Source organism: Cuculus canorus, chromosome 4 (genome assembly GCF_017976375.1).
Source record: "Cuculus canorus isolate bCucCan1 chromosome 4, bCucCan1.pri, whole genome shotgun sequence".
NCBI lineage: Eukaryota > Metazoa > Chordata > Aves > Cuculiformes > Cuculidae > Cuculus > Cuculus canorus.
Genome location: NC_071404.1, coordinates 54,314,124 through 54,327,119, shown reverse-complemented (window position 1 = coordinate 54,327,119; position 12,996 = coordinate 54,314,124). Strand labels below are relative to the sequence as shown.

The 12,996-nt window shown below is 49.9% G+C and overlaps 1 protein-coding gene across 8 annotated transcripts in view; it reads left to right on the top strand.

The window, feature by feature from the left end:
* Positions 1-8,990: 8,990 nt before the first annotated feature.
* CXXC4 (CXXC finger protein 4) overlaps positions 8,991-12,996 on the top strand; it is a 110,896-nt gene continuing 106,890 nt past the window's right edge. For all 8 annotated transcript variants that reach the window (XR_008449725.1, XR_008449724.1, XR_008449726.1 and 5 more), the window contains exon 1: positions 8,991-10,048. Coding sequence is in view for 3 of the 8 variants with exons in the window: in XM_054065762.1 (XP_053921737.1) it covers positions 8,993-10,048 (1,056 nt within the window). In the remaining 5 variants the exon portion in view is untranslated. The remainder of the gene's footprint in view (positions 10,049-12,996) is intronic.

Sequence of the window (12,996 nt, the reverse complement as noted above, 5' to 3'; positions counted from 1 at the left end):
GGATCATCCTTGTTCTGGTAACTTGACAAACGAGATCACGAAATTTGAATTCTCTGTGGCAGATGCTTACCTTTTGCTATTGTCAGATCACTTAGCATTTGCAATACAGGGAATGCATTTGCAGAGGGAATATTTTTCAAAGATCAGCCAAAAAAGAGACACATCTGAGAATTTTCCCTGCTGTACTTCTAACAATTTTCTTATGTGTGAGCTAAGTTTGTTTTTGCTCACAGCTCAGAAATTTGTCCAGTTTAGCTGAATGAGGTATGTTTATGATGATCAAATTTCAAATTTTGCTTCTAAGTGCAAAGACATTAAAGCTCCTTAGAAAAGTAGTTCTTAAATAGTTATTATTTTAGGACAGAAAATGTGTTTGCTAAGAACAAAGTATGGAAAACAGCTGAACAGTTTTAGAATGCATACTTCTCAAACAGGGAACTTTTAGTCCAGGGAGATGAAACTTGGCAAGTCAAGAAATACCTGAAAATAGGGCCTGAACGTAAAAAAACCCAACCTATCAGGCATCCTGAACGAGCAGCAGCTATACAAACCTTCCTTACTTTTTTTGGGGGGATACTCCCTGAGAGAACAAATGCAATTTCTGAGTAGCTGCCCCTAAGGAGCATTTGTGTAATGCTGTTTGACAAAAAGACAATACAACCCCCTTAGCACTGAGGAGACCTAAAGCTGATTAGGTGAACAAGCCCACACTTGCTGCATACTGGCCAGAGAGTGCTTATTCTAAAACTCGTTGTTAGCTACTGGCACGACATTTCTGGCATGTCATTTAGATTCATACAGCATTTGCCGGGCAAAAGCCACTTCAAGCCCCTCTAATAAAGCACAGTTTTTAAAGAACCGGAAAGAAAGGAAAGTGTGGCACCTACACGTGGGCCATCATTCATGGAGGAGAGACATCTGGAGATACTGAAGCAGTCTAAACAAATCCAGGTGTTTTATGTTGCCAGCTCTTTGGACTAGGATTTCAGAGCTCTTGGTCTGCATCCCATGAGGAGCCCAAGATCGAGGTTATGAGGATCACTGTGTGTTTCCTTTTTCCTGGGCACTGCTCTTTCTCAGCTGGCAGCATCCCATCAAATGCAGCGCTGCAGCGTTGACTGGCATCAGCGATGGATTGAGCCCTCTGGGAGTCGGCATAATTGGAGATCAGCAACCTGGACTCCTGCCTAGGAAGCAGCAGGAAGTGGCTGTACTTGAAGCAGAATCAAACCAGATCCAAAGTAATGGGAATATTTAAGCTGTGACAACTTTAAGAAAACACATTATTTTAGTAAATATTTGTAGGTGTCGGTAATAGGGGGGTAATCTCAGCATTTCCTTTCAAACAAAAGCAAGGAGAGCAGTTTGCACTAATACTGGATGATAAGCAAGGCATTCTAATGGGTGGTTTTAACCTTCTTTTTGCTGGCAGATTGTACATTACAGTAGTTCTCATGTGTCTTTCCTTGCAGCAGACTAAAACTAGTTTGTACCTTGTCTTTTCCTCTACTAATGCAAGAACTCCGTGGTTGCTGGCAAGCAGGTGAGGTGTCCCTATTCAGCAGGGTGCTGGGATGGGCTGCATGTGTGGAAAGCGGAGGGGACAGATGTGAAGGAAGTGTTTAGGAAGTGAGTGGCCACAGCCACAAGAAGGAGGAATGGTACATACGTGCCAGCAGAGAGGTGGGCGTCTACAGAGGAAAGAAGGAGGGTGCCTAGCGCTGCTGGAAGTCAACAGAGATGAACTGTATCTCAAGGGGGCTGCGTTCAGTATTGTGGCAGTGCAATTGGACAGCTTTCAGGTTAGATTGGAGCTCAGGTGCCAGAGACTCCATGGATTATTTGTATCTCAAGGGATGTTAAAGAGTTATGAGGAATTCCAGGCAACAGGGTGCAAGTGTGCTGTTATTATTGTGGACAGCGTACAAGACATTTCCATAGATTTCCACGTGCTTCTTGCAATGATGAAATAAAAAAGAAATTGGTTTGGGAACTTCAAGAAAGCTCATGCATCTCTTCTTCAATTTATGCCCTGTCCCAGAAGAGGAGGACTGTACATTCGGAGTGCCCGTGAGACTGGTGCTAAGAGAAAGGCTGTGCCAGAAATGTGCCTCTTCTTGAAGGTGGAAAACAGCTGAGCCACCACTTCCATTTTTGTCAAGGGATGAGGCATAGAGCTGAGAGCAAGTGAAGAAACATGATCCAGAATGAAAATCTACCACTTCCAGTGCAAGGTGGGAGACCTCCCAAAAAAAAGCAAGGGGAGCAGAGGCAGCTGCTTTTCCAGTCCCCTTCTGCAGTTCTGAAGCAGAGGCCTGCAGCCCAGGGGCAGCCTGCTCAGGACACACGCCGGGAGCACCCAAAGGAGAGCCAGCATCACAGCATGTGTGGTCAAGGACATTTCGGAGCTGCTGGCCCCAGCAGAAGGGAACCCAAACGCAGCACCTGGCTGAGAGTCCAGATCTGTGGGATCTAGGAGACCTGGGAAAACAGCACACAAAAGGAAAGAGTAATAATATTAGAAAAAAAAGACACAGCTAGCAGTCTATAATGAACTGCTGCATTCCCCAAGGGCTTGCTTCATCTCCTTTTTCTACTTATAATAGTGATGGATCAGGGTAGGTTTATGGCAGCCAGTTCACAGATACTCACAGATACCCACTATAGCCGTCACAGAGAACAGAACAAGAACAGAATTTCAGTTTGTTTCTTTTTTTTTTTTTGCAACTTTTTTTCAGAAGACCTTAATATTTACAAAGACAGGGCAGCTCCCATGTTCACAATGTTGCAACATACTGCTCTCTGCTGCGTTCCTGCTAAAATGAAATGGGAATGGTTTCTGGACAAAAAACAGAGCCTGTAATTTTTAACTTTCCGTCCCTCCCATCAAAGCATGGATTATGGTGAAAAGGACAATCTGGAATTGCTTTCTTAAGACCCGTCATGAGAAAGTTGTAGCTGGAAGGTTGGCTACCTCACCGATAAACACCTGTACATTTTCCATTCTTCCAGGCCTCCTTGGCTTCCACACTCAGGGCAGACTGCAGGATAAAACAGATTCATATCTGAAAACAAAACAAAGCAAAAACCCCAACGCTCTACTGAACAAAAGGTCACAGAGAACTGAACCCCAGAAAAGTGTGCAAGTTTTCCAGGCTGGAGCAGAAAGGTTATATATAGCACTGCAATTTAATTCACAAGACAATTAAAAAATACATGAAATGGTCTTCCTTATGCATGAGAAAAGATTATCAGAGTTTTCCCCTTTTCTTCTTTTAGGTTATTAAAAATGTAACTCCTTCAAGAGTAATAAATTAACTCGGAAAGAATTGCTTAAGTGAGACCTGGATTGTGATTAAAGGAAGTTTGGAGTTCAGGAGGAGCCTGTGTTTGAAAAACGTCCTTAGTGTTTAGAGTATCACACATGGCTTTTGACAACTAATTTGGGAGAAAAGTGGTAGGGAATGAACCTCAACAGGAAAAGCCCTTGGTTTTTGTCACTTTGTGACATTAACGAAACATAGTTTCCTCTCATTTGTGTTTTTCCCCCTAAGTTCATATTAAAATAAAGCGAAACAGAAAAGACTTTGAAAGAAGTAGCGGAACTGTCATAAGGGATGACGCTAGCTAGTCGGGAAGTTATGCTTTATTATGTAAATACATGTTTGGGGATATTTTAAAATGCATATCGTGTGTTTAGAGTTAGGTTATTAGTTTGATAAACTAAAATGGTTCCAAATAGAGTGTACCAATCCATAAAGTAAATGCCAGTGGTGTGATTTCTTGGAGATCTGTCAGCACCTGACGGAACATAGCTGTTCCTCCTCTGTACCAATCAGTCTCACTTGTTGGAGTATTAACCACGAGGCTGCTGGTCCTTGCCAAATCCCACTGCTGAAATCAACCTCTTTTTACTGCTCCAGGGGAAACGTTGCTGTCCCACTTCCTGCAGGTGATTCCCTAGCGTTGAGCATCCCAAGGTTGAATTCAGATCGGAGCAAAAGGAAATAAAACTTCAGTCTGCAAATAAAGCCTTTATTTATTTACTTACATATAAAACCAATGAAATGGTGCAACTTTCCCTTCATTTTCTGTAATTTAGAAATGGCTAAAATGATTTCTCTGGCAGAGACATCCATTTCTTAACTGCTTAGTGCCCATGCTGGCAGCACCAGGCTGCAGCAGCATCTTTGTCATTGCCAGTGCTCACTCCAGAGGTACCAAGAGGAGCTGGATGAAGAACTTGAGATACGTAACTTATTCAGCAAATATAGGCCCTGGTTTGTGCTTGCAAGAACTCCAGCAAGGGCAGGTGGGTTTGGTAGGGTTTTTTCACACTTAGCTGTGGAAATTCTTTAAGGAATTGCTGTGTGTTTGCCTGCAAATATCCACATGGCTTGTTGAGAGAAGCGGTTTGAATGTTGGTAGGTCAGGAGCAGCATACGCATGGCCTGCATGGACAGGTGCCTGCTTCTCCTGGTCTCAGGCACAAATACCCTCGCAGGCAAACTGCAAATTTTCAGAAAGAGTTTCCAGTGATTGATGAAACACTTCCCTAGCATCCACGATTCAGCTGGCTCCATTTCACCTATATCTATCTATCTATCTATCTATCTATCTATCTATCTATCTATATCTGCAGCACCTCAAATGCCTGTAAACATAATAATGGTGAGGGGTGGCAGTCATTAGGGATACACAAACATGCTGGAAAAACCCAAATGCTGTGTGGCCATGCGCTAACCTGCGTGCTGACCTCCAGCTCCAGCCTGCTGGCATGAAACGCTGCTGCCAGGCTAGGTGAGGTGGGGGTGATCATAGAATCACATAACATTTTGTGTTGGAAGGTACCTTAAAGACCATCCATCCAGTTCCAACCCTGCTGCCCTGGTCAGGGACACCTCCTCCTAGATCAGGCTGCCCAAGGCCCCATCCAGCCTGGCCTTGGACACCTCCAGGGATGGGGCAGCCACAGCTTCCCCGGGCAACCTGTGCCAGTGTCTCACCACCCTCATCATGAAGAAATTCCTCCTTAAGTCTAGTCTAAATCTGCCCCTCTCCAGTTTATACCCATTGCCTCTTGTCCTATCACTACAAGCTAAACAGTTTTTTTACAAAGGCTTTCTTGTAGGACCCTTCAGGTATTGGAAGGTAGCTATAAGGTCTCCTCGGAGTCTTCTCTTCTTGGGCTGAACAAGCCCAACTCTCTCAGCCTGTCCTTGTATGGGAGATGCTCCAACCCCCTGCCATGGGCACAGACACCTCCCACCAGCCCAGGCTGCCCAAGGCCCCATCCAGCCTGATCTTGAACACCTCCAGGGATGGGGCATCCACAGCTTCCCTGGGCAACCTGTGCCAGTGCTTCACCACCCTCATCGTGAAGAATTTCTTCCTAATGTCCCGTCTAAATCTTGCCCCTTCCAATTTAAAGTCATTCTCCCTTGTCCTATCACCACGTGCCCCTGTAAAAAGTCCCTCTCCAGCTTTCCTGTAGCCCCTTCAGGTACAGGAAGGCTGCTATGAGGTCTCTCCAGAGCCTTCTCTTCTCCAGGCAGAACAACCCCAACTCTCTCAGCCTGTCAGCAAGGATGCTCCAGCTCTCTGATCATCGTTGTAACTCTCCTCTGGACCCATTCCAACAGCTCCATATCCTTCATGTTGAGGATTCCAGAACTGGACACGATACTCCCGATGTGTGGGGGTGTCTCACAAGAAATCTCCACCTCAAACTTCCCCAGGGCACAAACTTTCCGGGCAGTTTCCGCGGGGGAAGAGAAGGACAGAAGGAAGAAGGTTGAAGCAGGGCTCGCCCTGCCCTGCCCTCCCCTCTGCGGCGCGGCCCCAGCTCCTCCCACGGCCCCGCACCGGGGCTCCCGCATCCTTCGCATCCTTCTTCGCATCGCTCGCTCCCTCACCTCGGCGGCGATCGCCCGCCGCCCTTCCCCTCCCCCGCACCGACACACACACACACACACACACACACACGCACGCACTCCCGGCTCGCCGCCCGCCCTCGCACACAGCGAGCACCGCGCGCGCACACACACACACACACACACACACACTCCCTCTGTGCCTGCTCTTTCCTCGCCCCCCGCCGCCTCCCCTGCTCCCCCCTCCTCCTCCTCCTCCTTTCTCTGCAACGAGAGAGAGAGAGAGAGAGAGAGAGAGAGAGAGAGAGAGGGAGAGGGGGGAAAAAAAGCCACTTACAGGTATTTGTTTAGTGGATCGGCGGCTTCATTTATCCCCCCCCTCCCACCTCCCCCCAAACCCTCCCCACCGCCCCTCGCAGTTTGTTTACAAGTATCAAAGTTGTAATTGAGGAGCTGCCACGGCACATCTGGATATTTTCCTTCTTCTTCTTCTTCTTCTTTGTGTTAGGGACTGATGTGCAACTAATTAAAGGCAGACAGGCTGGTAGCGTCTGCACACTCAAGCCCCCCCAAATAAAGAGCCTGGTAAGTGACTGGTTTGTTGGTTTGTTTTTCCCCCCTCCTCTCCTTTCCCCCTTTCTCCGTCGTGGGTTGTTTTGGGGTTTGTTTGTTTGTTGGTTTTTTTTTTTTTCTTATGGGGGTGGATTCTCTCTGTTTTTTTTTTTTAAATTTAGTGGTTTTGTCGGAGGCTTTTTTTTTTTTTGTCTTCTGGGATCGTAAAAGTAGATTAATGCTAGACTTGGGCAATAAAAGGCTCCGCTGTATTAATTTATTAATTAATCTGCGCCCGCCCCTCCTCCTGAATGTTAAATATGACCTTTGATCTCTGTCTTTGGCAGAGCAGACATGCAATATTGAATATCTACGGCCACATTTAGCTTAAGCAGGGACAGAATCGCAAAGCCCGGCGAGCAATTTCTATTTATTTATTTCATTCGTGGAAATGAGGGCGATAGTTGAGGCGGGGGGGTTGGGGGGAAGGCGAGAAATCAATAACTGCGTCTCGGGTACCCTTTTCATGCTCCGGAGATGCATCGATTAAACAATAATGACCCGGTTGGTGGGCACCATCATTTTCTCGCTCCTGGTGGCAATAAACCCCGAGAGGGGGCTGCGGGGAGAGAAAAGGTAGCCAGCGAGAGAAGCTTTTGTGGAAGGAAGCCACTTTAATGCTGGGAGGAATAGGGCAAGAAAATGCGTATGTCCCTTGACTTCTGGCATAAACGGCTGAACGCTAACGTTTTATTCCTTACCACCAGATGCGTGGCTTTCCCACACATGGCTGGCAAAACTAGTTTTATTGAGCAGTTGTTACCGAGGACATGCGGGTAGGTTTTCCTTTCTGGAAACTGGAGAGAGGGTTTGTGGTTTTGGTATTTTTTTTTGGTTTTTTTTTTTTTTTTTTTTTTGCTATATGCAAATCCTTCGCATCCCTCCACAAGACGACGCTTAGCCTAGAGCTTTCCGGGGCAGCCTTTGTATTGCCACTAGACCTCTGAAGGCAGCCAGAGTCTGGGTTTTTCCCTGACGTGGAAACACAGAGGTGGCTCCTGCGGGCTCAGGGTCTTTTTTTCCGATGGAAAGACGCCCGCCAGTCCCTAATGCAGCCGAGGGTGAGGTTTCATCGGTAGATTTACGCTCCCTTCATCTGGATTTGTTTACATAAAGCCCGCTTTTTTAGTGCACGACGCCGGGAGAAGACGAAGTTTTTGCGCTCGGTAGGTTGGGCTGCAAACGGTTCATTAATCTAATTACGATCGTAATTACCGTAATTGATAACCATTTTGAACTAAACATACCGGAGTCTGGAAACTAGACGTAGCCCCACGAGTGCCTCCGAAGTGAACGCTCCTGATCCCTAGCCCTGCATCAGAAAAGATGCTGGAAATATCTAAACTATTCAGGTACAGCATCTGGAAAACAAAGAAGCAGTGTTCATAAACTGAGGGCTTTTTAAGTTATGCTTCTGTTTTGCTTTAGTTCGCGCAGCTTGCCAATAATGCACCTTTCTCATTGCCATAAACTAAATCACCCCCTTCACCTCCCAGGAAAAGGGGGGGAGGTGGGAAATGAAACGAGCCCCACATCCAGAACCCCTTGACCCTCCCAACTTTGATGACCCCGAAGTAGAAAGCCGTCTTCCCCCGCCGAGGGCCACTCCAGCAGGTCCAGCGGCATCCCTGCAGCGTGTTCCCGGGTGGTCTCCCCTCGGCGTGGTGTCCGTCTGTCCGTCTCCCCCCCCTCAACCCGCCCTCCCTGGCGCAGCCCCCGGCGGCGGCGGCGGGGAATCCTCCCGAGAGGCTGGGATAAACACTCCCGTCTTTTAGTCCAGCTGTAGGCGCCGGGATCACAAGCTGTGAAATTGCCTGCCTTAAGTATTTTATTTCATTATTTGATGATTTTTAACCTGGCCCCGCTTCCCCCCTGCGGCGGAGGGAGGCGGGGACAGGGGGGGACACAGTGCCACCAGCGCCGCGGAGCCAGCTGTGCCGGCAGGCAGCTAATGACCGCCGGGCGCAGAAGGACACCGTGGCAGCTGGCAGCTCCCTCACCCCGCCTCCCTCTTTCTCTCCCTCTCTCTTTTTTTTTTTTATTCCTTTTATTTATTCCCCCCCCTTTCTCCCCCTCCGTCTCTTCATTTCCCCGGTGGAGATGGTAGGTGGGCAGCTCCCTTTGCCTTATCCCATCCTCCCCCACAAACCGCGGTGCTACCGGCTTGTCCCGGGACTGGGTTTGCTCCTCCAAGACCCCAACCCTCGTTGTGTGTGTGTTTGTGTGTCCCCGGGCCACCCCCTCCTCCAGGACCCTCGTCGTGTGTGTGCGTGTGTGTGTGTCCCTCTCCGCCCTGGGGAAAAAAATGACTTTGTGTGTTTCAGCTCCCGTGAGGATGCAGGAGGAGCGGCTGCCCGGCCAAGCACCCGCCGCGGGAATGCGCCCCGAGGAGAAGGAGGAGGATTAAGCGACCCCCCTCCCCCCCCCCCCCCCTTCTCCCCCAACCTCATCCCCCCATCCCTGCCCCGTCCCTGTCCCCGTGTCCCGTACCCCCCCCCCCGGCCACCATGAACACCAACGTGTGCGTGGAGAGCGGCCCCAACCCCGAGGCGCCGGGGCTGCCCAAGGACAGCCACCTGCCCGAGGGCGCCCTCAACAGCCTTGTGGATTACAACTCGGAGATGGAGAGGTACCGCTCCTTCGCCACCTTCTACAAGACCAACGGCGGCGCCTTCCCCCAGGCGGCCAAGATCGCCCGCATCACCACCCCCATCTTCCCCAGCGCCGCCGCCGCCGCCGCCGCCCGCATCGGGATGTCCCCGTGGAACTGCGACACCGCCACGGCCGCCGCCGCCACCGCCATGCTCTGGGGCAGCGGCGGCGCGGCGGGAGGGGCGAGGAAACCCCCGTCCTCGTCTTCTTCATCCTCCTCCTCCGCCGCCGCCGCCTCGCTGCACGCCGGCAGGGGCGGGATGCAGCACCGGAGCGACGCGCCGCGGCTGGGCAAGCCCGGATGCCCCGCGGGCGAGCAGCCCTCGCTGCCCATGGCGAACGGCAATTTCCTCTCCAGCCTCGCCCCGGAGCACTGCCGGCCGCTGGGGGCCGGCGAGTGCATGAACAAGCTCAAATGCGGCGCCGCCGAAGCCGACATCATGAACCTCCCCGAGCCGCGAGTCGGCACCTTCTCGGCGATCCCGGCGCTGGGCGGGCTTTCCCTTCCCCCCGGGGTCATCGTCATGACCGCCCTGCACTCTCCGGCCGCGGCTTCGGCCGCCGTCACGGACAGCGCCTTCCAGATCGCCAACCTGGCGGACTGCCCGCAGAGCCACGCCTCGGCATCGCCCGCCTCCGCCCTGGGCGCCGCCGCCGGGGCGGGGGGCGGCGGAGCAGGAGGAGGAGGAGGAGGAGGAGGAGGAGGAGGCGGAGGGGGGGGCGGCGGCGGCGGGGCCGGGGCGGGCAACCCCGCCAAGAAGAAGCGGAAAAGGTGCGGGGTGTGCGTGCCCTGCAAGCGGCTCATCAACTGTGGAGTCTGCAGCAGTTGCAGGAACCGCAAAACGGGACACCAGATCTGCAAATTTAGGAAATGTGAAGAGCTTAAGAAAAAACCGGGCACTTCGCTAGAGGTCAGAGGAGATGATTTCTTTTTCCCCAGCCTCCCGCCGTCCCTCCTCAACCCCCTGCCCCCTCCCCTCCAGTGCTTCTTGTCTAGCTTCAAGATGCAGCATCCCTTCTCCGAAGCCTCCTTCAGGCTCTGAGGATGCTCCCCCCACCCCATCCATCTCCGCCCCGCAGGGAAGAGAAAACGCCGCCCCCCTTCCCCCCTCCCGCTCCGGGAGGGACCGGGAGCCGCCCCCTCGCCCGGCTCACCTGCCGTGCCGCTTCTATGAGACTGCTGGCTCTCTCTGGTTTCTTTTCCTTCTCTTTCTTCTTCCTTATTTTATTTTATTTTTTTTTCTTTTAAATCATGACGATCCAGGGTGGTTTGTAGGGACGGGGAGGTGGGAATGGGGAAGTTTTAGCTGAAGGTCCGTCAGAAGTTCAGGAGAACTCCAACCTTCGGGTTGGCCGGTAGCGTTTGGTCCGTGGCAGGACGGGCGGACAGAGCCCAGCAGGTGGTGAAATGTGCTCGAGTCATCCCTTTGGCAATATCTTTTACAAAATAACCCGCTCAGGATGTATAAAACACGCGCAGAAAAACAGCACAGGTGTCACTGGTTTCTAACTCTGCGTACGGTTATTTTTCATGACATGTCCTCGGAACTGACGATGGATCACATTTCCCAAAGCTGTAAGGAGAGGTTTTCAGGGTTGCCGGATGCAGGAGGGACAGGCAGATCCCATGTTGCGGGCGTTTTGGTTGATGTATCGGGAAGGGACACACACACACACGACAGACAGTGGGAACCCGAACACCTGACTGGGAGGAAAAATGGCAATTTGTTGATATCATTAGGTGAAGGAAACAAGTGAGAGGAAAGACTAGTAATCATACTTAATCCCTTGTTATTATTAAAATTATAGTGTTGCTGGTTAGATGTGCCTGTCGGATGTACCTGAAGGTGCTGAGAATGATGGATTTAGCACAGGGAGTAGTAGTGTATGCTGCGTGGCATCAAGATTTGTAGTCACAGATATTAGCAACTAAGTGAGAAATTGTAACTCCCTTCTGAATGTGTGTGTCTGCGCGCGCGCGTTTGTGTGCAGAGCAGTGTACTCTAATTCATTGCTTGCGGGAGTTCTCTCCAAGAAGGGGCGGGATGAGGGATTCCAGGGAAAAAAGAAACACCAAGAGGCCATTAATTTGTTCTGCATTAAATAAATAGAGATAATGGCATTGGTATTGATACTGTCATGGGACAAAAGCAACATTTGGGGATTTCATTGGCATTTGGCTGATACCATTAACTCTTTTCCAACCAGCCTCATCAAACCAACTAATTAATTCTTCCTTGCGAGAGTGAACTGTCCTTGCTGAAAGTTTGGTTTGTAGCTCTGCATCCTCTCAGCCCTTTTTCATGAACGTACGGTGACCCAGCATCGCTAATGCAAAAACCAGGATGGACTTCCCAGGTGCTAGACAGGGTTTTCAGCTCTTGTTTTTCTGAGTGATATGCCTGTGTTTGGATTCGTAGCAAGTTTGCAAAGAAGATACTTAATGCCCCAATCTGTTAATGATGAATTATAATGTTGAATGCAGCCTAAAAGAGACTTCCTCGTACCAGGGACATGGAGAATCCCCCCCCCACACACCACCTAGCTCCAGGGGTGCCTTTGTGTGCCAGGTTTTCCTCATTAGGCTTGCAAACCAGGGCGCTGGTGGGATTTAATGTTTGTGATAAATGATAGGTTCTGATGGCTTATCGATTTGTGCAGAAAGTGAGCTATCTCTGGAAGAAATGAATTTGTACGTTATCAGATCTTCCTATGGGTTTGTGTGCATTTCTGAGCACGTTTCTAGAACTTCCTCGCTCCTCAGATGTTCAACAGCCTTAAAAGCTGCTCAGGCATGTTATGAGAATGCCGCCTGTTAAAATTGTTTAACCACTGTGACTAGTAAAACCTGAGGTTTTATTAGCCACTTGTGTACTCCCATAACCACCTGCCTTCATTTCTTCTCTTCATTCTCTCTCTCCCCTTGCCCCTCTCCTGTTTGTGCTCCCTCAGATGCATAAACAAAAAGCTCCTCTGGTGCTATACCGTGACTTGAAGGAAACGGGTTTCTCTCTCCAGCTGTGGACATGTCAGTAAGGCATCGCTTCTCTGCAGGTTGTGGCCCGTCACAAAGTTTGTCGTGGGATGTGGCTAATTTCTTTACAGAAATGTGTTTTATTCCGTAGGAGGGGAAGAATATCCAAACCGATTAGCTTTCTCATATAGTTGTTTCTCTTCTGTCTTCTTTCTTCTTTTTAATTTAAATTAACTCCTAAAGAGTGGCAGCAGGGCTGCCTGAAGCACCAGTGTAGCAGCAGTGCTCTGGATGTAACACCACCCACTGGAAGGGTGTCAGAGAGCGGCAGGAGCTGTGTGAGGTCAGGGCAGCGGGTGGGTGAGCGCAGCGTCTCTGCGGGGCGCATTTGGCCTGGCTGCACCCTTGGGGAAGCCACAGCTCTGCGTAGGTGATCCCCCATCCCCTTATTAGGCATGGTCCCAAGGCAATGCAACAAGGACTGAGGGGCTCACGGCCCACTACACGCTTATAAGATGTGTGAATTGCCCTTGTCAGTGGCTGCAAGTTGCGGAGATGATTCAAGGCAGGGGGTGGAACTGTGTTCAGAGAAGAAATAAATGAAAAACGAGAATAATAACAATAAACAGTAAACTGCCTGATTCCCACAGAAACCATTTCTCTCTTTTTTCTTTAAGTCTCTTCTTCTACTGGCACAATGAAAGCATAGGGTTTAACTCTCAAGGCTAGTACACAGAGTTGAAGACAGATACACATGAATGCTTTCCAGTCCCTGACCCTTGCATTTTTAATGGAATGATTCCCTCCCAGCATTTTTTTAAACACTTGAATTATTTTCGTCCTATTTTTCTTGTACTATTTTCACTTTAAAAGTGTCCCGATGCT